The sequence below is a fragment of the Coturnix japonica genome, chromosome 2, assembly GCF_001577835.2.
Source record: "Coturnix japonica isolate 7356 chromosome 2, Coturnix japonica 2.1, whole genome shotgun sequence".
NCBI lineage: Eukaryota > Metazoa > Chordata > Aves > Galliformes > Phasianidae > Coturnix > Coturnix japonica.
The window spans coordinates 868,918-894,785 of NC_029517.1; the positions used below are offsets into that span (position 1 = coordinate 868,918).

Sequence of the window (25,868 nt, forward strand, 5' to 3'; positions counted from 1 at the left end):
CCATGAGATGCTTAGTAAGGCATTGGAGACATTGAAAATCAGATTTACAGACTTAGAATAAAACATTCACTATCATAGAATGACTGAGTTGGAAGGGACTATGATTGTTACTATTGTTGTTGCTGGGTAATAATGGCTCTGATTGCTTTCAGACCCCCAAAGAAAGGTCCAAATGAGATACTGTGAATTAATCACAAGAAGGTCACCTGCTCCTTGAACTCACCTCAAGTTAGTTACACTGGTAAACCCATTGAGCCAGTGGTATAACACATTAGCAAAGTGTATTGTCAGCTCATGGGTTGGGGTTAGGTTAGGTGACCCTACATCAGCTTAATTTTGTGGTGTTACATAGTTTAATTCTTTCTTCTTCAGAGTCAGAGAACACCTGCTGGTTGGTGCACAAATTAGTAGAGCAGCAATTTTTATTTCAGTTCAGTATAGTTATCAAAGCAGAATCAGGCTCATGACCATGAGATTTCTCATAGAAGAAAATCAATATTTCTGATTGTTAAATTCAAGAATTCATTTCAGTTTGGAGGGCAGCCGTTGGTCACCTGCCCCTTGATATGCCTGAGCCTCAGGTTCCCCTCAGTAACACCCTGAGAGCTGTTCACTGTTTGCTCTTTCATCTCAATGATGTTAAATGCTGGAGAATAATGTAGCACCCAGATAAGTGGGCTGAAGTTAGATTGCTTAATCTGACCACGAGTGTCCCAATGCATGCCAGCTACAACCTGCCCCGTGTACATGGCAGTATTTGCCTCTTATTTCTTTCCTCTTATTACGCACGTGGTTTTAAAGTACTTTGTTTTTACATATTTTATATATGAAAAACGCTACTGAGGCATGATGAAAGTACCCAAGGGATTTCAAGCTGGTAGCTGAGCTCTTGGTCTTGTGCACAGAAATGCTAAAAGTCTCTAGGTCTTAAAAAATGAATAGCAAGACAGGCTGTTTTATTCATGAGATAAACAGATCTTTCTTATGATGCGTTTGCCATGGGCAGAAACCCTTAGGCAGGCAGAAAGAGAGGGAAATGTTAGAGCTTGAAATCAGAGGATTTGCGTTCTTTTCTAATTCTAACCTACATTTTTCAACCTTGAGGGTTCTATGATTCTGTGACTTTCAAAGTATTGGCTGCTTCACAGTAAGTGTTTGACTTCAGGCTTCTTTGTGGTTCAAGAGGTAATTATCATGTATCCTTCTTATTCTGCTACCTCTTCTACTACAAACCAATTATAAATGGGTTGAGTTGAAATAACTTGCTATACTTCCCATATATTTGGATGTATGTGCCAGAACACAGGCAGAAAGAAGAGAAAAATATGATTTATTTTTTGCTTGATAACCGTCACCTTTTATTTCCCAAATCTCACATCCTTCAGATATGGAAAACTTTTGTAAATGAATATTATATTCAGGATTGGAAAGATGCTTTTGTTATTGTTGCTGTTTGGTGTTTTTTGTATGTGTTGTTAATTATTGGATCTTTTTACTTATGTACTGGGAATGGGTTCTGACATGGGTTCTCATGTTGGTAAAACCCTGGGACTGATAATATCTGAATTTCAAGAATGGCCATTCTGGAAATCAGCAAAGAATCAATTTCTGGAGAGCACGGTGTTTATTGTGAATGGCATTTGAATTAAGTAATGAGTAAGCTCTGTCATACATTTGTTGTTCTGTTTCTTGCACTTCCCGGACTACAGCTGTCTCCAGCCCTCAGAAGCTCACAGGACCAAATGCCTCACCATGGCTATTGCAGACATCTTGTGGCGTGCAGGAGGCAATGAAAAAGCAGTTGTGGCACTGTAAGTAGGAGAAGCAGCTTCAGTTAATTGTGTCTGTTAAGTATGTATGAAGTTCATTAAATGGAAGTTCATAAAGATCATAGAGTCATAGAATGGTTTTGAGTTAGAAGGGATCTCTAAAGGCCATCTGGTCCCACTCCCTGCAGTGCAGTGACACCCACAGCTCCATCAGTGCTCAGAGCCCATCCTCTGACCATGGATGTCTGCAGGGATGGGGCACTGCCACCTCTCACTGCAACCTGTGTAGTGCCCCACTGCCCTTAGTGTATAAAATTCTTCCTTATATCCATCTAAATCTCCCCTTTTTCAGATTGAAACTATTTCCCCTTGCTCTATGACAGACCCTGCTACAGAGTCTGTCCCCTTCCTTCTTATACCCCATTAGATACTGAAGGCTGCTCTCTGTTCTCCCTGCATCCTTCCCTCCTCCTCCTGCACAGCTCCAGCTCCCAGCCTGTCCTCATTACGTTGTCCCATCCCTGGGATCATTCTTGTGGTCCTCAAGATGTATGCAGCGTGAAATGGATGAGGAAGAAACACAAAAGTCCATTTTTGCTGTTCCAATAGCTGGGAGTTACTGAATCCTGCCATATATTTTCATGTAAACCAGATTTTGTGAGATCATTTCTTTTATTAGAACAACTAAGACTGATGAAAAAGTGAGAACAGACAAAACCTTCCGGAGGCTTCTGGGCACAGAAGTTCTTCAGACCTGGAATAGAAGCCAGTAAATTCAGAGGCATTTCCAGTGATATTTTGTGTGTTTTCTGTCTATAAAATATTTCCTTTGTGATAACCCTGTACATCTGTTCTGCTGCTTCTCTTTTAATGTCACTGCTCTGCTATTCCTTCCCAATAAAAATTGGCATTAATATCTTAAATTTATACTTATCCTCCTCCTTCACTGAGAAACTTGTAATTCATGTTAAATATACAGAGGGAGCACAGCTAAAGATGTTTCATCAAGAAAAGCTTGTGAAATACCCAACATTCACTCATTGTGTATGAGGTTGCCTTTAGAAGAACAATAATTAGTCAGTGAAGTATTAATACCAAATCTTTGTTTGTAATTCACTTCATATAAAGTTTTGATTTCTCTTTAATGTGATTTTGGTCCTTTTAACGTGAGCTTTGGTTTTGTTTGAATGTTCTCTTTAGGCCGTCAGGAAGACAGCAGTTCACTCCCATAGGAAAATACAAGGCCGATGGAATCTTAGAAACCGTAAGGCTCTGTGTAACTCATACTCACATTTTCCCCATATCCTTTTTGTAGCTTTTCTTGCTTTAATACAGTGAATCCGATTTCTGTGTATCCCTTGTTTCCCTTAAGTGTTTTAAAACCTTTAATGTTACAGTAGTCAGTTGTGATCCAAAAACTAATAGGAAATCACTGAACTGTGTAGTTTACCTGGTTCTGAACCATCCCACTGCCTGTGGACAGCTGGGCTCTCTGAAGTCCTTTTTATTCCATCTACCTTCCAAGCTTATAAACTGTGCCTAATATTGCTGGTATGCAGTAAAAACTGTAAGTGGATCCTTTTGGGTCAGCTAGCACAGCCATGAACATCAAGAGGCAGTATTTTCTTCTTGTGTTTTATACAGAATTCTTTGCCTTTTTTCCCCCAATTGCTCCAAATGGCAAAATACTTTCCAGTTGTGTCTTTGTTTCCATCCAAAGCCCTCAAATGGCTTTGTAAACACTGACAACATAAGCCAGGCTTCAGCGGTTTAAGGATATATTACTGGCCTCCTAAATGGAGTAGCAGAGGTACCAAGTACTTTTCAGAACCAGTTTTTAAACAACTGGAAGTGAAAACCTGAGTAAGTGCAACAGATACAGCACAAAACCTTGGCTATAATGTGCTAATACAAAAGAAATGTTGTATTCTTTAATGCATTGAAATGATTTTGTGCTATTAGTCATTTCAGAGTGCAAATAACACCATGGTGCTGTGTCAAAGTACAGCTTATCAAAGCTCGTGTGGGCGCAGCCACAGTGAAACAGTGGTGGAAAGGAAACCCCAGATAGAGCCAGGGATGTGATCAGCCACGCATCATGGAATCATAGAGTGGATTAGGTTGGAAGGGGCCTTATGGATCCTTGAGCTCCAGCCTCATGCTGTGGGCAGGGCTGCCAACACTATTTCAGCTTTACTGCATAAATTCATCATTACTGTTGAAATAGGAAGATGCAAAAATGGATAAAGAGCTTGGAAGGAAGGGCTGGGAGCTGTAAACTCTCCTGAAGTTCATGTGATGTTCAAGTATTTGTGGGGGTATTCTCTGAGCAATAAGAAGTGCTCTGATAGAGGTCTGCTGTAGACAGCTCACCCCATGGGTGCAGCCTCCTGGGCTGCTTGTGGCTTCTGAGACTTTGTGGTTCTAAGAACTGTTTTGCACTGCATGAAATTGAAGCAAGCTGACGGCTCGATGAACTTAAAAGCAGCAAGAGGCAGCATTTAACCACAATACAGCATCTAACCAAGTATCAGTAAGAGGTAGACTTCCTTAGATTCTTATACCACTTTATCTTAGTTGAAAACTGTCCAGTCAGATTTCAAGTTTTGCCTACTTTTCCTCAGCTGTCCATGTTTCAAAATGAATTGCTCTTATTTCAGGTAGTTTTTTTTTTTCTCCTGTTTCCTCCCAGCTAATCCTGCATAGTGCCACAAGATATGAAGATCTGATTGTACTTCTTCAGCAGAATATTCACCAGGTATCACATGTTTAGCTATAATTATTTATGTATTTAACAGTCTCATGATGGCTTCTGAATGTAATTTCCAACACTGTTTCTGTCAGCCAACTCAAGGTGGAATCATAGAACCATAGAACCATCAGGGCTGGAGAAGATCTCCAAGATCATCCAGTCCAACCGTCCACCTGTCACCAATAGTTCCCACTAAGCCATGTCCCTCAGTTCAACATGTCTTGAACACCTCCATGGGCAGCCTGTTCCATTATGTGACCACATTTTCTTAGAAGAAATTGTTCTTTATATCCAATTTGAACCTCCTGCAATTTGAGACCTTTCATTCTCATCTATGCTATGCAGGAGAAGAGACTGATCCCAATCTCTCCACACGCTCCTTTCAGGCAGCTGTAGAGAACAGTGATGTGTCCCCAACACACACCTTGCATTTTAACAAGTAGAGCGAAAAAGAAAAGCAGTTGTAGCATAATTGATAACTGTTCTTTCCACTTTCAGTTCAATTTACATTTCTTTAGGATTGGACTTAATGGAGTGTGCAATAAAGTAAATACAAGCCTTTTCTTTTTCAGTTTGAAATCGGTCCTTGTGGCTGCATCCTTCTGACCGTGTCCGTCATCTTATCAAGATCCATCAATCTGTGAGTGCCTTTGTATCTAATTTCATTAACTACAAAGAAACCAAGATGTGCAAAGGGAAGAAACAGCCATGGTGCACTTAAATCTCTGGCTTTTTTTCAGTGTCTTGATGTTTATTCTGATAAATACACAGATGTTACAGTTGTGATTTGCACAGTTAATCTTGGCTTTTGTTGCTGTCAGTTTGAGATCAGACTTCAAATAGATCTTTATGGAGTTCAGTATGGAGGGAATTAGGGACATAGGACATAAACACAAGGTAAGGGCAAAATGTATCTATCAGCTCATCTACTCTTGTCTTCTGCTACCAGAGGAGTGATATTTTACAGGAACAAAGCTTATCTCATGCCACTTTAACAATGTAAGATTTTATTTTTTTGCCACTGCTCTTCTAAGATCTCTTTAAGAATCTCATTACTGATGAGTAGAAATTGTTTCAATTCCACATTCAGTTTCTTCATGACTAAATTTATGTCCTATTTGCTGTTCAGACAAGATCTCGGCAAATGATTTCTCCACATCCTGCTGTTCCTGTCAACATAGGAACAGCCACACTTGATCAGACCAAAGGTCCATCTGCCCAGCAGCTCTTGGTAGTTGCATATAAAAAGATAAAGAATAACAGGAGGAGCATAAAGAGATCTCTACCTGTGACGTTTCTTCCTATGTATTTACCTTTGGGAATTTGCTTTCTTTTTCAAATTTGAATGAACACAGTACTGGAATTGCTTGACAAACTACAAATGGCTTGCATACGATGATTAATACTCTCCCATCTTTAGCAGAGCATCTTTTTATCAGATAAATTGCAGTACTGTTTAACTTGTTGCTGCCCTGAAATCTACAAAGAATTGCTGCTCTTTTTCTTCTCTGTAAAGTCCAGATAATGTTTTTTGGTTCTGCCAAACCCAATGTTAATCAGTGAATCTGAAACAATGTTTTTTCCTGTCCCTTATACTTTCTACATACTGTCTCGAATAAGTTCTGGCAAGAAAATATTGCCCATAGAATGAATCCATCCAGATTACAGAATGGGCTGGTGCTTCCAGATGTTGTTTGTTCCAATGTCACAGTCAAAAACAGCGGACTTCAGAGATCTTTACTATTTTCCTCTTCGTCCGTTCAGGAAACAATATGATTGATTGGGCCCTGGGCAGTCTGATCTGATGGTTGGCAACCCTGCCCATAGCATGGGGCAGGCATCAGCTCTAGTGTAGCTGCCAATGTTCTGTCTTAACAGCTGAAAGCAGTCTGCTCCAGGTATCTGTCTTTTTGGCAGGGCTGAACCACTCACTTGTGATGCCCCAATTTCTCCATCGACAATAACAGTAAAGGCTATAGTGTGAAATACACCAGGGAGGTATTTCGGGATGATTATAAGTCAATCTGGTCTGAACTTACTGACATAGATATGCTGAGCTCTAAGGGGTAGCTGTTTAAGTAGCCTCTTTTAAACATTACTTGAGGTTTGGTCTAGGACAGTTGTGTTCCTTCCTTCCTTTCTTGTTTGCTTGTTTACATATGGAATGGATTGCTTTGGTGCAGTGGTTCTCAGGGTGGAGCAGAATCTGAAAGTTTCCTTAGTTTTGTCAAATTCCACTTCTGTAACAATCTTGTAGAATTATCTGCAAGTGAAAAGAGCTGTTCCTTGACAACCTACAATGATAACTGACATGAAAAGAGCAGCTGCACTTGAAAGCAGCGCAGGTTTGATGTGTGTAAATTGAATGATGCTTTTATTTCTTGCATCACTGCATTGTCTTGAAAATAACCACTTAGTCCAAGTTTGATTTGATTTTGCTTATACAGTTACTCACCCACTGAGCCTCCTAAAGGCACTCACAGATATATTATTATGTGTTTTTTTTTTGTTTGTTTTGCTGACATTTCTTCCTTTCTTTTGCTTACAATAACACTTCATGTCACTGGCTTAGCTCCTTTTTGGCTCTGGATGTGAATAAAGTGAAAATTTCATAACACATGTAATGACTCTCATTTTTCTAAGCTAGTTAGAGCAGAGAGGTATACATTAGTAAAGGTATTTGAGCAAGGAACAGTGTTTGTCACCCAGGAGAATTCTCAAAAGCAGCAGTGTTCCTAATTGCTACTGATGGCATTGCATATTACTCATTACTAAATGGTAAACATTTTTTAATGATATAAGCAAAGTGGTTATTTTTCCCATCACCTCTCAACTGTTAAGAGGTTCAATATGACAAGGCCAGTCAATCATCTGTGATTCCATTTCACATCTAAACTAAACATGGAAATCTGCATTTTTAGGTATCTAAATATTTTTGGGGTTGACAATGGCGCAGTTGTTTAGAAAATGTTCTCTTTTGAGTACAAATCATGACTTACTTACAGAAATTTATCTTAAAGGCCCATTCCTTTCTTGCTTGGTACAACGCATCAGTGCCTATCTTTTGTTTACATGAAACAGGGATTTTTCTCTGCTCCTAAATACAGCGGAATGTGTCTGCAGTCTTTGCGTAAGGCTTTTTTAGACGTGCAAACCAAGCTTCACTTATGTAATCTGCAGTAGTAGATTTGAATAGCTGTGTCATAGTACTTCTCTTTGGATACTGCAAGTATCGAGACAGATAACTCTGCTCATATCATCCAAAAATATGTACCATTTAGTGGGTGTTACAGGCATTGTGAGTAACTATTTACATACCTGGCATAGCTCTGGATGAATATTAGAAGACAAGCAGAGTTGTTTTAAGTAATGGAATTTTCACCCAGCAGTTCAGCTTTCTGGGACGATTTTCATTTCAGCCTTCAGTTCGTCCCTTCAGTGTCAGTAATCACGATCCTTGGAAAATTGCTCTTCTATAATTAATTGGCATTCTTATAAGAAAATGGAAGGCTAATGACAGAATTACATTAAACCACAGTTATCATAAAACAGTTTTTTTTGAGAGGAAGAGATGTTTCCAGCTGAAATTAATTAAAGATATACACTTCAACAAAAAGAAGATAGGCATTTTAATTAATGGATATTAAAGTGTTTCTTTCTGACAGTGATACTCTTCCTGGTATTTTCCATTCCATGAATATTTACTTCAACTTTCAGTTTAAAGCAGAATTAGAAGGAAAACGTAATACATTATTTTGCATGATGGGGAAACATTTATAGAGGCTTAAAAGACAGGACACTGAATGATGTGTTGCATCAATGAAAGAGGAATACCAGTGCTATTCAACCCATCGAGAACTGATCAGAAAAGGGGTTGCAGGATCTTGAAATCTCAAAGCTTTTAGATGATGGAGACTTCCTTAGAGCAGTCAGATCTGAGGGCAGGTATTTCCCAGGTCTGTGCAGATGGCAGACAGCATGCACTTGTGATCCTGCCAAATAGGGAGATGGGATGAATTGCTTCATTTATGTTCTATTGACGTGTTTACTTTTAGGCTCCCTTCATGCTCCAAACCCTCCTCCCCCACCCCTCTCTTCCCCCCCCAAAAAAAAGAGAAAAAGAAAAAAGGCTGTAATTCATTTGACTTGCATCATATGTCTACCTTAGAATGAGATAAATAATCTCTTAAAATACTGTTTCTGTGCTTTACTAAGAAGACAGTTTAAATGACCCGCTCATTAGAGGCTCTACACTATGAAAGTCATGTAGTAAAACAAATTCAATAAGTTGGAGGTGAAATGCAGTGTTAATAAAGCAAAGCATTAATCATAATGAAAAAAGCATCTCAACTGTACTAAGCTGGTGATGGTAAGTAGAGATGCTGTTAAGTAAAGAGGGAGAAATTCTGGCTCCATTGCTAGTAATTCTCTGAAAATACCTCAAAGAAAAAAAAAGAATGGATATATTGGGAGTTACGGTGATAAGGGAACAGAATAGAATAGCTATAATGTATTCGCAGAAATGTAGTCTTGTCTCCTCAGGCTGGTGCAGACACAGTAGAGCTTGAACACATTGGAAGACATGAACAAGAAAGTTTCCCTTTGCAGTGGAGTCACCATTCTGGATGGTTCAAGAAGAGTTTGGATGTGATGCTAAGGGATATGGTTTAGTGGGGAAACGTTGGTGGAGGTGGATGGTTGATCTTGGAGATCTCTTCCAACCTTGGTGATTCTCTGATTCTGTGAGTAGCTTTTGTGTAAGCACAGATTAATTCTTTTCTCTATGGTATTGGAAAGGGACAGCTTGGATGTGATGAAATTGTAGGGATCTTTGATGAGGCTGAACAAGAAATAATATATATTGTTTTGCAGAGTCCAGAAGTTTGGAAATGATTTAGCCTCACATTTAAAACAAGCTGTGCTACTTCTTCATCCACAGCATAAGTAACTTCCAGTGCTGGGAGATGAGGAAGCTGGCAGTATGCAGAGGTTCACATAAATCTATACAAGTGACAGGAAGGGGCACGTTTCCCTTATGCCCTCCCTGTGCCCAGTTTTCTGTTCTGCCTCAATGCTTGCTGCTGCTGGCTGGGTGCTGGGTTAGCCTGGCTTTGGCCTGGCTCTATGCTTTTTACATTGCTGTTGATTTATTTCTTGTAAATGGAAATTCCAGATTTCAGCCAGCTCTGTCGGGCAGTTGCTCTAAATCACTGAAACTCAAAGTATTTTTATGGAAGGGGCACACGCAGCCAGGAAAGGCAGAGTTTTGCATTGCTTTGTAGATTTTGTTAATGAGTTTGTCATACTCTGCACGCAAATGATCAGCATTGGTAGAACTGATAACGAATGGCCAAAGAGGAGTGAGAATTCCTGAGGAAGTTGCTCAGAACGTGCTGTTGTTTCTGGTACAGGAAGGAATGCTGGTCACTAACAATTGTAACCTCTTTTTTTTTTTTAAACAACCAATGATGAATTAAAAAACATTAGTGTTGTTATACCAGCTCTGGGGGCCGATCGTTCTGAACGTGAAAAATACATCTTCATCTTAAGAGCCACAAGATATTTTCCATGTAGATGGGAAAGACTGAGCTAGAGCAGGCAGTAAGCTCACATGGAGACCATCCCATCAGATCTAGCACTTTGTGCCTTCTGAATTTGCTTATCAGTTAAAAAGCTTTGTATATTGGTATATTGGGATGTGGCTGTTTTTTCATCTGCTCATCAGAAAATCCTTAAATGTCTACCTCTTACCAACCAGAAACATTGCCCTTTGTCATTGCCATAATTTGCTTGATCAATGTAACAACTTCATAGAATGAAACCCTCTTTACTAGAATGTTTTAGAGCTAAGGAAATGCCTTTAAATTCCTTTGTGGAAAAACAGTGTATTGCCATTTCCAAGCTACCTTTATGAACTAAGTAGAGCCTTTGCTGAAGCACAGACTCGTGCTATGCACAAATATGCTGACCACTACAGTCAGAACAGCAGTGTTTGCAGTCTGTTTCGTTGCCTCGTGCATGGATACTTCATCATTTACTGATAGCAGATGGCAGATGGAGTGTTGTGGTCAGCACTGGTCATTTGGTTATCTTTTCACTTTTTCTCTCAAGTGTTTGCGTGATAATAAAGAAAACAAGGGCACTATCTATAAAGAAAAGAAAATGCAATTTTGCAAGTTGAGAGGTGGCCGAGTGCTTTATTAATATCGGCCACTTATAAACCTAGGAAAATATGCATCCAGACATTTTTCTTTTTTTGTGACCCCACAACTCTATTAACTGTTCTGCTGCAGCCTTTTCTCTTCCAGAAATACAGACCCATTTCAAAATGATACGTGCTGGTCTTCATTTGTGAACTTACCACATTTTGGTGTTGAGTCTTTTTTTTTTTTTTTTTTTTTCCTTTTTTTCCCTTTTTTTTTTTTTTCATGTTGTTCATTTTTTGGGTTGTTTTCTCTTTGTTTGCTTTGGGTTTTCTTTTTAAAGGGTGATGCCTTTTTATTTAATGGGATAATGATTTGATTGGTAGGCCTTGTGACATCTAGTAATTACATTCTTATTAGTATCTATCTCATTCTGATCCTTCCTTGTAGTGAAAACAAGCAACAAATTGCATTGAGATCTGTCCACTAAACCTATTCCATCACCAAAAACATCCTTTTCATAACAAATGAAGCACAGCTGCACTTGACATGTTACAGAAAAGAGAAATTTTGACTTGGTTAGACTTCATAGAATCACAGAATGGGTTGGGTTGGCAGGGACATTCAAGATCATCTCGTTCCAAGCCCTCACACAGACATAAAGTCCAGTGGCTGCAGTCCCCCTCTGGCTGTGCAGAGCCTCTCTCTCCAGCATTTGAAAAACTCATACGCCTTTCTAAATGTACATTTCTTATCTTAGGAATCTGATTTTTAAGTGCTCAGAGGATCTTGGAAGAGTTTTGCACAGTTGTCTTTATTACACCATGCAATGTGCTCAAACACAAAGTGTGCCAACTTGGCTTTGCTTCTGTAACTATTTGGTTGCGAGTCGCATACCAGTAATCTTCCTGCTTTGGTACACTGGCAAATTGTGTATGTATATAAATATTTAAATCCAGCAATTTTGTCCTTACTTTTCCTGTCTATGTAGTACAGCATTTCCTTGTGAGTTGTTCTGTTATATATGCATATTTATACAATTTATTTGTAGTACGGCAATACCTATGAATTTTAATAAAGATCAAAAGCCCTCTGTCAAACAGAGAGAAAGGCTGAGGCCCAAAATAAGGCTATCTTTGCTCAGTTAGCCAATTTTTTATTTGAGAGGAATAAGATAAGCATTGTTGTAATGATATGTATCGAGACATTTTCTTCTGTATCCTTGCCCAGCTCTATCAGTGTGAAATAACCCAGATTCTGATATGTTACTTTACACTTTGCCTCTTCCAATCACGTAGGACATAAAAAATAAAGTGATTTTGTGTTGGCACATGAACTGCGGGTGGAACAATAGTCCTCCACCCTCGATCCGTTTTCTTGAACAGACACCTTTTCCTGTCACTGAGCCAATCTCTAATTTAGAGTTCCCTTAAATGGCACCTATTCCCTTGTTAAAATCTTCTCATGTAATTTTGCTGGTGACTAAAGGCTCTCTGTGAAATCACCATGTGGCTTGCCCAATAGCAAAAGCAATTACAAGTTCCATAAAAGATCTAGTCGCACAGGCGTGCTCTGTTCTTGGTGGAAATAGGTATTTTTTATGAACCAGTTTTCTATGGAAAAGAAACAGTTTCCCCCCACCTGAGAATGCCTGGAAGACCATCAACAAGGGGAAATTACGTGTGTGACCAGTTTTCATTCATTGCTTATTGTCATGTAATATAAGTACATGTCCTCATGTATTTTACCACTTAGACATTTGGTGTTGGAAAAAGATAAGCAATTATATCTAAGGGAAAACAGCTGTTAATTATGTTGCAGTGCAAAATATGAAGCAACTTGACCTAACTGAAACATACACATTGGTGATGTGACTGTTTGTGACTTTACAATATGGAGGAAGCATGAGGGTAGTTTTACCAAAGGACAGCAAGCAGGTGAGCTTGTGTGGGATCCAGTCCTTGCTAGGGAAGACACCAGTCCTTGTTTCTCTGGGTAAGTGAACTTCTGTATCTGTTGCTAGATAGATTGCATGCAGTTGATAATCAGTTGTGTTGATAATCACTAGGATCTTTCATGCCTTTGGTGTTCTGTTGTGTGAATTGGACAGAGGTTTTTCAAGCTGCATGTTCACTGGATAAATACTGGCTTTATTTATGTGGAATCTTAATGAAACACAGATTTCAGCTCCATCTGCTAAGAAGCAATAAGCTAGGGAATGTGCTTGAAAGAAGTTTGTATTTCTTCAAAGAAAGACAAGAGGAGCAGTGTAGTAAGAAAGACAGCCTTAACAGTATTGGAAGAAGGGTGAGGGACTGAGGTCTGAATCTGTGATTCATGTTCTTTCAGAGGTGAACATGCAGTGGAATATTCTGATATATGAACTGTCACCTTGCAGCACTTGGGGGAAGGAGGATCCAGGGACTAAGTGATAAAGCCAGACACGATGGTAAAATGGGATTTAGAAGACAAGATAAAAGAGAGTAGGCTGTGACTAAATACAAACATGCACATCTGTCAGATAAGATCTGGAGATAAGGAAGATTTGTATCTGCAAGATATGGAATGCATCTCAAGTGGCAACACAACCACTAAGTCAAAGAGTTGAATTAAGCTGAAAGAAGTTTTCTGCACTGAAGAGCAGAGAACAAAAGTTACCGAAAGGAAAACAACAACAAAAAAAGAAATGTTCTGGGTCTGTGCATTCATTCTATTGGACATCTCACTGTGTAAAAGACTGATATATTGGGGAAAAAAGTAAATAAAAGGAAAAGAACTGGAATTTGCACAAATAATGAAGACACTTACGATTCCTCACTCTCTGTTAAGAAAATTTAGGAAGCTTGTAAACAGCATGTGTCCACAAAACAGAGGGAGGTAGGATGCTTGGTAATGATATGCAACAGAAAGATTTCTTATGGTAACAGGGGAAAAGTCAACAGGGGTGAATATAGGGCAGTAATTTGAACTCTTATTCTTTCGGCCTCTGTGGCATTCTGTGACAGTGACTTCCCCAGTGTAGTTATGTGCCCCGTTAAATAGTTTTTCCTTTTTTTTTGTTCTTGATCTGCTTGCCTGGTAATTCTACAGATTGTTGCCTGGTTCATGTTATGAGCAGCACTGAGTAAATGGTCCTTCTTCATCTTCTTATCACTGAGAAATTGTTGGTCCTCTGTTGTACATCAGTTGTCTCCTTCCTTAGCTGAGTGGTCTATTCAGTCACTTCTCATATGAAATCCGTTCCATTTCTTGGCAGGGGTTTCTTCTGGACCTCTGAACTTTTTCTGGTTCTCCTCTGTCTTTGTGCAGCCTGACCTGTCATGAAATCAATTCACCTATGCTGTTCTTGAAGTCCTCTTTTGTATTCTTCCAAAGTAACATTTTCTCCTATAAAAGAATTACTGCTGAGAAAAGCAAGAGAGGGAAAATGTAAACTAGGGAAACCAAGTACTTAATTTCTATTGAGTTATAACTTAAAGCAAACTGGTTGTATGACTTAATGTGTGAACATTCATGCATTGCTTTTAGTTGGCTTCTCTGAGCAAGGACAGTCTCTTGTTAAAGCTGGCTACGGAATGTTGTTATTTCTATAGCAACTGCATTTCTCAGCTTGTAAACTAAAAATATATACTCAGTCTGCCCACACTACTGGTGTATTTGTGAACATGACTTATCTTTCCAAACCTTGGTATGCAATGACGGGATGGCCATATCCAGGCCATAGGAGGCTCCTTTACACTCACCAGACAGAGCAAACACATATCCCAGTATTTTCCTGTGCTCTACAAATGATCTGAGGTCCTGTAAGTTAACTTCGGGACATACTGGTTTCTCCCCCCATGCTGAAATGTAAAGAAGAGTGGTTGGATGAAGACTGTGCATCCATCTTTAAATATAAAAAAACAATTGGCCAGTCCCTAAGAGGCATATTAACTTTGTCATCTTCCCAGTCTTGTCTTTTTCTTTTCCTCTGGGAAATCAAAGCAGTTCAGAAATGAATGGTTTTGATTTTATGGGCATAATGTGTGCTCCTAAATGCAAGCTTGAGGGAATGGCCTCAAGTTGTGCCAGGGGAGGTTCAGGTTGGATATTAGGAACAGTTTCTTCTCTGAAGAGGTGGCCAGGCATTGGAATGGGCTGCCTGGGGAGGTAATGGGGTCACCCACCCGGGAAGTGTTTCAGAAATGTTTAGGTGTTGTACCAAGGGCTGTGGTTTAGTGGGGAAATGGTGGTGGTGAGTGAATGGTTGAAGTGGTTGATCTTGGAGGTCTTTTCCAACCTTGATGATTCTGTGATTCTGTCTTTAAAAAAGTCTCCAAGGAGATGAAAGAGTAAATGTGATTTTACTACAAAATAGGGCAGTAATAAAAACGTGGTCATATTTTTGCCAAATTGAAGCCACTGCCCTCTTTTACTACATACTATTCAGCTCAATTTGCTAAACATAAGGTCACTGTGGTTAAAAAGATCATGGTTTAATATCTTTGCTTGATGTGTTCATCAGTGGGACATATTACATTCAAGATAAATATAATTTGTTTTGGAAAACGGAGCAGAGTGTTGAATGGTCTGATAGCTTCATTGGTTTTCACATCAGATCTGCCCTCTGAAATACCAGTACTTTCTAAACTGTGTTAACGCCCCGTTGCAGCAGATATGATGACTTTTAAGTGCCCAATTACCTGAGCACATGCACTGTATAAGAACTTTGTGAAATTACCAGGTAAGTGAAGAAAGTGACAAATACAGGACAGATGCCACTTCCTTGATTTTATTTTCTTCTTAACAGAGGGGCTCTTCCCTTCATTTTGAAACATTCATTTATAGCCTTTGCAGTGTGCCAGTATTAAAAAAAGAGAAAGAGGAACACTTACACAATAAACCCGTCGCCCATCCTGTCGTTTTCCACATCCCCATTGTAATTATTTGAAATCCTTGTGCTTGAGGAGTTTTTCTCCCTCCCAACCCAAATTCTATTTTGGGAGTAGACTTGTAATTGTGTGTTTGTTAATATAGCTGTCTGTTGCCATGAACAAAGTGAGGTCACCAGTTTTCAATTACAGCTTTGCCACAGAATTAAGGGCTTTCAAACAGTTCCTTAAATGTACCATTTCTTTTTACTTTGTATCATTTCATTTTGTTTTGCTCTTAAGTTGTTATCAATCAAAATGATATCAAGGAAAAGTATCTATCATTAGAATAGCATATTTTGATGGGCTGGGAGTTGACTTTTGCGTTTAATACGCAACGTTCAGATGTTCTCCTTTAGAGACTTGGCAAGGGATCTCCTGGAAATACATTGAGAATTAGTGCATATGTACCATTTAAAGAATGTTTTATTTACCTAACTCAGTGTTATTTTTTCTTAAAGCTCATCGGTTGCACATTATGTTGTATTGTATCATCCAGAGCTCAAAATGTTTATATTTTGAATCTGTATTTGTGCACTTTAGAACTTGAGTAGAGTCCAGCAGAGCACTATAATTTAGTTTATCAGTGCTAAAGCTTATAATGCCTTTACAGTACCCATTGATTGTAACCATGCTGGCTTTCTCTCATCTACCCTAAACTCCTTGAAGATTTTTTTCAATCATAGAATCATAGAATTACACAGGTTGGAAAGGACCTTGAAGATCATCAAGTCCAACTGCAGCCTAACCAGCACCCTAACTCTAAAAACCCTCCACTAAATCATATCCCTGAGCACCACATCCAAACAGATCTTAAACACATCCAGGGATGACGATTCAACCACCTCCCTGGGGAGCCTATTCCAGTACTTGATAATAATAATTAACAAATTAATAATTTGTATGTTCTGAATTAGGTGAACAGTTTGAAAATATGAGGCAAATTTCTGATGAATACAAACTGCCACAGCTACCTTGAAATCAGCAGGTTGTGCCACAGTTCAAGCCAGACACAAGGCTTACTCAGAACATCCAACCTGATCTGTGATTCAGTGACCCACAAGGAGTTTGCTGGGTGGTAGGAGGACATTTGGGTGATCTTGGAGGTCTTTTCCAACCTTGGTGATTCTATGATTCTGTGATCTGTACGTCTCCAGTACTTGAAACTCCCAGGAGCTGCATTACTTTCTGATAACTCCAAGCCAGCCATTTCTACAAGGCTGAAGACAAGCACAGAATCGTAAGCAGGGCCATGGAGGAAACAAAATTTATAATATAGAAAACTTGGAAAAAGAAGTTCTGGCACTGCTGAATGGAGAATTGCCATTGGAGTCGTCTCTGCAAGAACTGAAATACAGCAATAGCTGAAACCAGGCCTTCCTGGCCATTGAGACGCATGTTAGTCTGTGTATGTTAACCTGATGTGAGCTCTTATGGAGTGATCTGAAATTTAGTAGATATCATCATCCACTTTTTGGTTGTGAAAGTTCTGGCTCAAGTACTGATGATCCTTTTTGAAGATACTGCTTTAGTGTGTTTGAACACCTTTAATTTTAAGTATTTGTCCAGCAGATGTTCGAAATAAGTACCTTGTTATTTATCTAATTGAGTGGTTTCAGACTACTGTAGTATGAGTTGAGACAAAGACCATCACTGGGGGTCAGCAGTCAGCATTCTTCTACCTCGCTCCAGTTAGGCTTACATACTAAGGCTGACTTAAAAGTCTCATGGCTTAAAATTAAGTTTTCTCTTTTAATGTAACTAAAAAGTTGGAGATGGAAAATTCCATGCAGAGACAACATAGAATGAGTAGTACCTGATAGCCAAGATACCAGAATGAACAAATGCTTCCTATTTACTTCTCATCAGTGGATCTCTTCACAGTCCAGCAGAAAACAAAACACGCTGTTATAGTTGTCTGATGTCTTTACAGTGCACAAAGGGCACTTAGTCCTTTGGTAGGCGGATGCCTTTTGTCATAACAACGAATACACCTGCACTGATGTTGCTAAGTCTTTGGGGGGTATGAATCAGAATCTTAAAACCCATCAGAATGGATGTAAATCATCTAGCTATATGCCTGGTGTTTTGTTTCCTCATCAGCAGAGATGATTTGAAAGGCAGATGTTCTTCTCCTTAAAAATCTGAGATACACCTCTAATCTCCCATATTGTTTGTACCTACAGATGAAATTAGAACTTCCTCCTATTGTCTTTCTCTTATGTCCCATCGTCCCTAACTGACGCATATTGTATAGTCTACTCATTTCAAACAAGGCAACGGCGTTTTCAAGATGAAACTGTTTCTCAAACTGAGAAGTGGCTGAAATCCAAAGATTATTATCGCTCCATCCATTCCTCACAGTGTTGCATATGAGGATTTTCCACATCATGGACACACTTACTGAGGTCTTTTCTTTGATTTCCCACTAGCAGGAGAGATTATCATGACAATTTCTTTTTTGTAATGAGACTAACCTGTAAATTATCATTGAAATTAAAAATAAAATGAGAATTGATGGCTAAGACAAATTTATATGATTCTAAGAATCTTTAGGGCTGGAGATCTTGACAGAGAAAAGTAATTTTGTGATGTTTAGGTGAAGTATAGGGGTGTCCCAGCTTTTTTCTTCTGAAATGCATTTTTTTCACAGAGCATTTATAGCGATATTGAAGAGAAAATTCAAGCTGGCTCTAGTGTAACCAGATGAAATTAACTATTGCTTTATAGCAAGCAGTGTCTTTTCTTTTTTTAAAATAATTATTCTAATTAGAAAGGACAGTGGATATTGATGTGCACAGGAGACTTTGCAAGACAAATGAGAGGCAGAAGGCTGTATGTATGCAGAAGAACCCAGTTTTAATTGGTGATACTTTGGTAATGATACCCAAATAAGGATATGTGAAAGCAATTGAGATCGATGAAAGAAATAGCTTTTCTGTGAAGCACAGAATCAATGTGTGTTCTTTTGCCATGGTTATCTGAGAAGGCAGTAGACTGCGTTCTCCAAGCCAAATTAGAAATTTATTTATGTATTATAGCATGATGTTTGCAATTACATTATATCTGTATGATAAAAATGGTCACAGTTACAGTCTTCATGTTTTAGGGCACTGGCCAATTACGAATCCAATAATTCCAGCAGTTATGGGAGAAGGAAATTGGTTTTGGTAGATGCTACTCCTAAAGGATCAGTAGTGCAATTCACTGAGTCTTTGGTTTCAGAAAACAGAAGATGGGATGAGGTGACAGGGTTGTAAATTTGTATACCCAGACTTTTTCTTTCTTCTGTTCATGGAAAGTGTAGTGCACAGATAATACCATCTTCAGTGTCTGGGAATATCCCAAGGGATAGTGACTGGAATGACAAATGCACTCATTTTTTTCAGAACATTATGTCTTACTCATAGTATAAGACAAATTGCCCAGTAGTTTTAACTTCTTAAGTTCTAGTTTGTGGTGATAATGGCTTTTCTTTTCCTATACAGCTCTTTCCTTTGTTCTAGATCTCACTAACTATTGCTTGCTACAGCTTTAATTGAGATCTGTCTTTTACTCTATGGAAAAAAAAAATCATCTTGCAAAAAGTTCCAAAATGTAAAGTTATATTCATATTGGAGATGATATTTTTCTCCCCCAGGATTTAGAGATATTAAGTCCTATGAAAAGAGGCAACTGTGCTTGAGTATCCTCTGTTCCTTTCCAGGGTGCGCAATGATTTCGACGTCCTCACGAACCGCCTGATAGGCAGCCACGGCTACTGCACTCAGGTAAGGGAAGCATGGAGCCATGGGCGCCTTTGGGCGTGTATTGGAAAAACTCAGCTTATTTTAAATCTGTCACCAACAGGAATTAGTGAACTTGCTGCTGACTGGCAAAGCTGTGTCCAACGTTTTCAACGATGTGATAGAGCTGAATTCTGGAAATGGGAATATCACCATTCTGAAAGGCATCACAAGCCGCAGTGACATTGGTTTGCTGTCTCTCTTTGAGCACTACGACGTCTGCCAGGTACGTTTTCCATTCTTCTGATTTTAATCAAAAAGGGAACAATTAACAACTTTAAAATTGGTTTGGAATGAATATGGAAAGTGAAAAATTATGGGCTTGATTCTGCTGCTCACTCAGATGGTTCCAGTGCTATTTCAGATGCCCGAAGACAAAGCACGGTCAACTTTTGGATGTGGGTCCTGTGTCACACTTCCCTCTGTAGATGGCTTGGGCAGTCTTTGGGCATCTCAGACGATCTGTGCCTACATGTGTTTCTGACTGATCTCCTGCAGTGGCAGTCAGCTTGCCAGCTGACACGTCTGTTTCACTGGCTGCGGTTCCCCTGACTGTATTCACCAGATCTCTGCTGATTATTGTGGAGCTGAGGTGCTCAACTCACACGTGGGTGCTTATATTCTGGTCATGTAAACATATCAGGCTGTATCTGGAGCTGATGCTTACCTTAAGCATCGGTTTTCCATTAGTTTGTGTGACTGGGAGCCAAACTAGTTGCATCACCTAATTCATGCTGGAATGCTGGAAGTTGTCATATTGTGTTAGCAACAATAACAGACAATAGATGTAGCTGGCAACAGAGGCAACAGAATGGGAACATTCCCTTTAATATGTTTTTGAAATTAATATTTTAATTGTGTTTATCATGAATTGAGAAAGATAAATTAAAATTGAAAAGAACAGCCATTAATTTACCTCTGGAAAAACTTACCATGAGGATTTCTCTGATTTCTCCATCAGCAGATCTTATCATCATCACGATGGACATCTTTCCTAATGACATATTCTATCTAAAGCAGACAGTCTTGTGTCTGATGCTGGGATTTTCTTTGATGCCTGTGTTAGATGAGATAACTTTAATGGCCCCATCTGGATCTGCCATCAGTGCCTCTATACAAATTGGAAAGTTATTAGCAGAGAGTCTGTTTGTACTTGTCTAATATAAATGTATGTCTGAAAACAGTGTTAGATTTTCACTGTTTCCCATATGTCTGAAAGCAGTTCCGTTTTCCTACTACTGAAAATTCTACTTCCTTTTACTTCTAATTAATGCAATGCTTTACATCATTTACCAGGTTATAACCAGGCTTAAATTCAGTAAATAAAGCATATCTCAACATTTCCAATTCAGACTAATTCGGAACAAACTGGAGTAAAAATAAATCAGCTTCTGTGTCTATTTGAAGCCCGCTGTCCTTTCCTATAAAGAATGTAACACTTAAAACCTCAAATAAAAAGGTTTTGCACTTCAGTAGCATTTTTTCCACTCTCCAGTGAGGAAAATGACTTCTAAATAGCAAGATGGTCACTGAGGTCAGTGCAGCTAAGAGCTATTTCTTTCTCATCTAAGAGCAAAAAAAAAGTTACCCAGAGAATGAGACAGTGTCTTCCACTCGATCTGCAAATTATACAGTGGAGAGGGTCTATTCTTCCGGCTGGACCTTGGAGTGGGGATCTGCTTTCCAAAGCCAGAAACTCTTAATCGGCTACAGAAGCCCCAGTACATGTTGTCTTCTCTTTTTTGTTGTTGTTGAGTCTACACCAGTTAGGCATCTGATGCCAATTGTCACGCTTTTTATTAAGAACATCTGTGAGCATTGCAGTTCATACATCCTGGAGCACATTGCATGGCCTGACTGAGGGCTGGGCACAAGTCAGTTTGTGCTGGAGTTTGGCTTCAAGCCTGGGCAGACCCTACTGCAGCTTCGATGTAAGGGGACAGATTCTGCTTTCTGTTTCAAACCTATTTGTTTAGAAAATCAAATGGCACTGATAGTTTGTTGTGTTGGAACTGGGAAGAGAATTTGCCTGCGAGACTTTTGAGTGGACTGTTTTCTTCCTCTTTGTCTTTCAGTAAGAAGCTCCAGCCTCCAATTATGTTGCGGCTGTGAGGATGGCTGAAACCAGAAATGGAAAAGAACTGTAATTTATCTTTTTTTTTTCCCCCAGGACTAAGAAGATTTTGAGCATGATCTATGGTGAATCATAGACATTAGAGTTGGAAAACTCCCTCTAGGTCAAACCCAGCCAATTTCTCAGGGGATGACGCAGGATATTTCTGCGTCCTGTTGCAAAGCAGGCTCTCTTTAGAAAGCCCCTATTCATTCTTGTGATTGGAGACCCTGCCCATGGCAGAGGCATTGAAACTAGAGGATCATTCTGGTCCTTTTCAACCCAGGCCATTCTATGATTCTACGATTCTATGAACTATGGCCATTGAATAGCCATTTATTAGTTAATTGTAGTGCATCACAGAATCACAGAATCACAGAATTACCTGGGTTGGAAGGGACCTCAAGGATCATGTAGTTCCAACCCCCCTGCCTAGCAGGGCCACCAAACATACACCTTTACTAGATCAGGTTGCCCAGGGCCCCGTCCAACCTGGCCTTGAACACCTCCAAGGACGGGGCATCCACAACCTCACTGGGCAGCCTGTTCCAGGACCTGACCACTCTTCTAGTAAAGAACTTTCTCCTAACATCCAACCTAAATCTTCCCTCCTTCAACTTAAAACCATTTCCCCTAGTCCTGCTATTATCAGCCCTTTCGAAGAGTTTACTCCCTTCCTGGGAGTAAGTTCCCTTCAGGTACTTTTTTCTCACGTGTCTACTTCAGAATATGAAGAAGTGCAAAAAGAGATTGGCAGGTACCTGCACCTCTGAATGTGGAGATTTTAATGTTATCTCCTGTACAGTTTGTGCTTTGGTCATACTTCCTCATGTTAAACATGATGGTCCATTTACTTAGTTTTCTTTGATTATCTATCTTCCTTCTAATCCAACCTTACCACAAAACACCTTATGGCTATCTGCTAGACCTTTGTGAGCTGATGCAATAGTTGCAACAGCTTTTTCAGCATTTCATCTTGTCCAGAGCTTATTTTTATCGCTCTCCTGTAGACTTCTTCATCCTTACCAACGCATTCAGGAAGAGACATCCAGGCAGTAAATAGTAGGAAAATATTCTTGTGTATTTCATCCCCCTTGTCTAAAATATGGAGTATTCATATATAAGGCACAGTTTTCTTGGCATATCTTCGGAGCTGAGAGCACTGTGAGGGCATGAGAATGAGGTTAATCCTTCTGTCAAATGCCAACAGTAGCAAACAAGAACAAAATGATCTGTCCCTTTTTCACTCGTGATTCCTGAAGAATCCCTCTCTTGCTGATCCAGCAGTCTCATTCAGTGAGCCATGCTGAATGTGTTATCTTTGCTGATTGGAAAAACGTGTGCTTCATATAATTCGTCTGGAACTGTTAAATGTCCAGTCATCACTCTTAGTCTTAGCATTACAGTGTTCAATTTAGACTTTTATTGTAATTACTTGTTGCACATTTTTTTTTTTTTTTTGGACAATGACAGATGGATTTATTCACTGTAATTCATATGCAAACATTTAGTTTTATAGTGAAATTCCACATTTTTATGCAAAAAAGCTAAAAATCCGTACTGTTCCTTCTCTGTAGGCAAGTCACAGATGTTTGGATTTCTTCCCCTTATTCAAGCCACATATATTAGTTCCATCTGATCCTACACATTGAACTGAGAAGACTTCATTAAGATTTAGGGCTTCCTGGTATTTCTTTACTGCTATTTGAATTGTCGAAACATTTCTTAAAGCTGGTCCTGGGCACCTGAACCTGGGCAGGCTTCCCCTTGTCTGCAGGCTGGCAGTGGGTCCATGATAGTCTGAGGAGCTGTGTGGTTCCTGCAGTGGGACAAGAAAAGTAAAGAAGCCAGGTGCAGAAGTGGGCAATGTAGCTGTCGTATGGGACAAAGTCCTTTTTGGTCAGTCTTTGGCTTTGCAATAACATTTTACATGGGAGGTGATAGATGAACAACAGGCAAAGCGCTTATCTCAGGGTCATTCCATAAGCTAGTGGCTCAACTTGAGGGAAGCGCAGGTCTTCTGAATGTCTGATTTCATGGTTTGAACAATACTGGCCAATTTGGCCTTACTTCTGAAATGCTTTCTGAAAGCACTACCAGTATGTACTGTTACACCCCCTACTGTAAGCATTCAAGGATGCTCAGATCTTTTAGATGAGGACTCTGATTCTTCTAGGAGTTGGACTCGACGGTCCTTATGGGCCCCTTGTAACTCAGGATATTCTGTGTTTCTATGATTTTTGGTCTTCCCTGCTCCTGCTCTTAGGAAGTCCTGTTATCACAGAGAAGCCAGCTATCTACCAGGTGACTTCGCAGGCTCACCATACTCCGATTCCTGACAGCATCTGACTCCATGCATCAGCTGTCAGCATTTCAAAAGAGATTGCTTTTTAGTGTTTGTATTTCTGAAAATGAAGAGAAAGCAGTGTTGACAAAGAAATTACAGTCATGTCTTTTCAGAAAGAGAACGAAGCAAAAAAGAACAGAATTTATCCATTAAAATTCCACATGTGGGAAATATTATCTTTGGTCCCTTTGATGAAACCAGCACAATCTGTGCTATAACAAGACCTACTTGAATTATTAAATGCAGCACACATGCTCTGTCTTCTGGCACCTCACCTGTTTATTTGCCCTGTGGAACGTCCTTCCTATAACCTCCTGTGCTGGGAAGTATGTCTGCTAAGCAGGCGCCTCTCTCAGTCAGATGGACTGGATTCAAGTCAAGTCATTGGTGAGGTTGTGGAGGGAGAGGGGTAGAAAGGATTTTTTAACCAACTTGTTTAAGAAAACATAACAAAAAAAAAAAATAAAATAGGCATTTGCAAAATGGAAACCGATAGTTGGTTTTATTTTCTGCTTATTTCTCAGTAATGGGTAGGCAGTAGATGTACATTGTGGATGCGTTCTGCAGGTGACTGTTATTTATGTAAGACATTCATGAGTGCCACTGTGAGCAAAAATATGTGATACTATCAGTTTGACTGAAGCAAAGCTGACAAGGCATTGACCGTATCAGAATTATATCCTTCATTCCTTTCTTTTTAATCCCTCTTTCTCTCTTGGAACTGAAATTTTCTTCAATGAAATCCTATTGCCCTTCTCGTGGACGTTTATTTTCCCAGTAGCCAGTCACTGTTGATGAAATACTGGCATTGATTTCTTATCAACATCCTGCCAAATAACAAACTGTCACAGCGTTTTTATGTAAGACTATAAGACTAACTTAACATTTACACGAACTTTGCCTTGTTTTTTAAAATGCAAAACAGAAAATGTTAAGTCAAATGTTGTCCTCATATCTGTTCATATTGTAGATGTCTGTATTTTGGTCTGGACTGATCCCATCAAACTGTATCTCCTCTTCACTGTTTTTCAAAGCACAGAGGCCAACCTAAATTAGAGGGCCTGCAAATAGATGTTAGAGTTAACTGGACTGAATCTTGACCTATCTTTGTCATTGCAATAAAGCAACAGATTGAAATTAGTATAAATTCCTCCACATGGCCTGAAGGAATGTCGAAGTCCTGCAGTCTGAATGAGGGGGTGATTTCCCCGCGATATTGCTTCACTTGGTGAGACATACAAGAAAAACAACAGAATGGGGCAAGGATAAAGGAACGATCTCGAGGCTGCCTGGCACTTGGAGGTCTTTTTGCCTTACTACAATTGCTATGTTCTCTTAGAGACCTAAGTGAAAAATCAGTGATGCCAAGTCTTTGCTTTGCTTTGGTCATCCTGGGACTGAGCACACATCTCTTTCAGTTCTTCTCCATTAATTATGTACTTTTCCCCCCAGTTTCACAATTAGAAAGGATTCAAAGCTATGGAAAATATCTGTGACTCCCATGTATCTATATTTTTTCTTACTACTGTTAATAAATATCTGGCTAAAAAAATACTTCAATCTCTGCCTGACCCGACATAGGCATTAAATTGTGTATAGTCTGGATGCCGGAAGTTGTGAACCTTAATTTTATGTCTTAATCTAAAATTAAAATTAAGTACATATTAATGAAAATAACTTAAACTTGACAATGTCCCTTAGTAACATGCAAACATAGCAGTTTGTAGCAACAATACAAGTGTAAATGGAGATATAATAGTGATACGATTGACCTGCTGTTTTATCAGTGGTGGTGGAATGGGTCATCTGAGTTTGTTGTCCTTGATTATCCAAGCACTATTATAAGGGTGTCTGTTTTTACATCATTAACTCTTCTGTCCGAACACTGTTGGAACATTGTTTAATGTTAATTCAAACCAGCTAAAGCCATGGCAACGGGAGGAAAAGAGCTGTCAGAACAAACGATAGGCTGTTTGTTTGTTTCATTTGGTATACATATGGCAAAAGCCTTGTTCAGTGAGGAAATAAAGTCTGAATGGTGCACTACCA

General features: G+C 39.3%; 1 protein-coding gene across 4 annotated transcripts in view; it reads left to right on the top strand.

Annotated features, from left to right (window-relative positions):
• Positions 1–25,868, top strand: part of MINDY4 (MINDY lysine 48 deubiquitinase 4) — a 65,647-nt gene that overhangs the window by 23,682 nt on the left and 16,097 nt on the right. For all 4 annotated transcript variants that reach the window (XR_001552871.2, XM_015852707.2, XM_015852706.2 and 1 more), the window contains exons 10-15: positions 1,710–1,811; positions 2,970–3,033; positions 4,462–4,527; positions 5,094–5,161; positions 19,281–19,344; positions 19,424–19,585. Coding sequence is in view for 3 of the 4 variants with exons in the window: in XM_015852707.2 (XP_015708193.1) it covers positions 1,710–1,811; positions 2,970–3,033; positions 4,462–4,527; positions 5,094–5,161; positions 19,281–19,344; positions 19,424–19,585 (526 nt within the window). In the remaining variant the exon portion in view is untranslated. The remainder of the gene's footprint in view (positions 1–1,709; positions 1,812–2,969; positions 3,034–4,461; positions 4,528–5,093; positions 5,162–19,280; positions 19,345–19,423; positions 19,586–25,868) is intronic.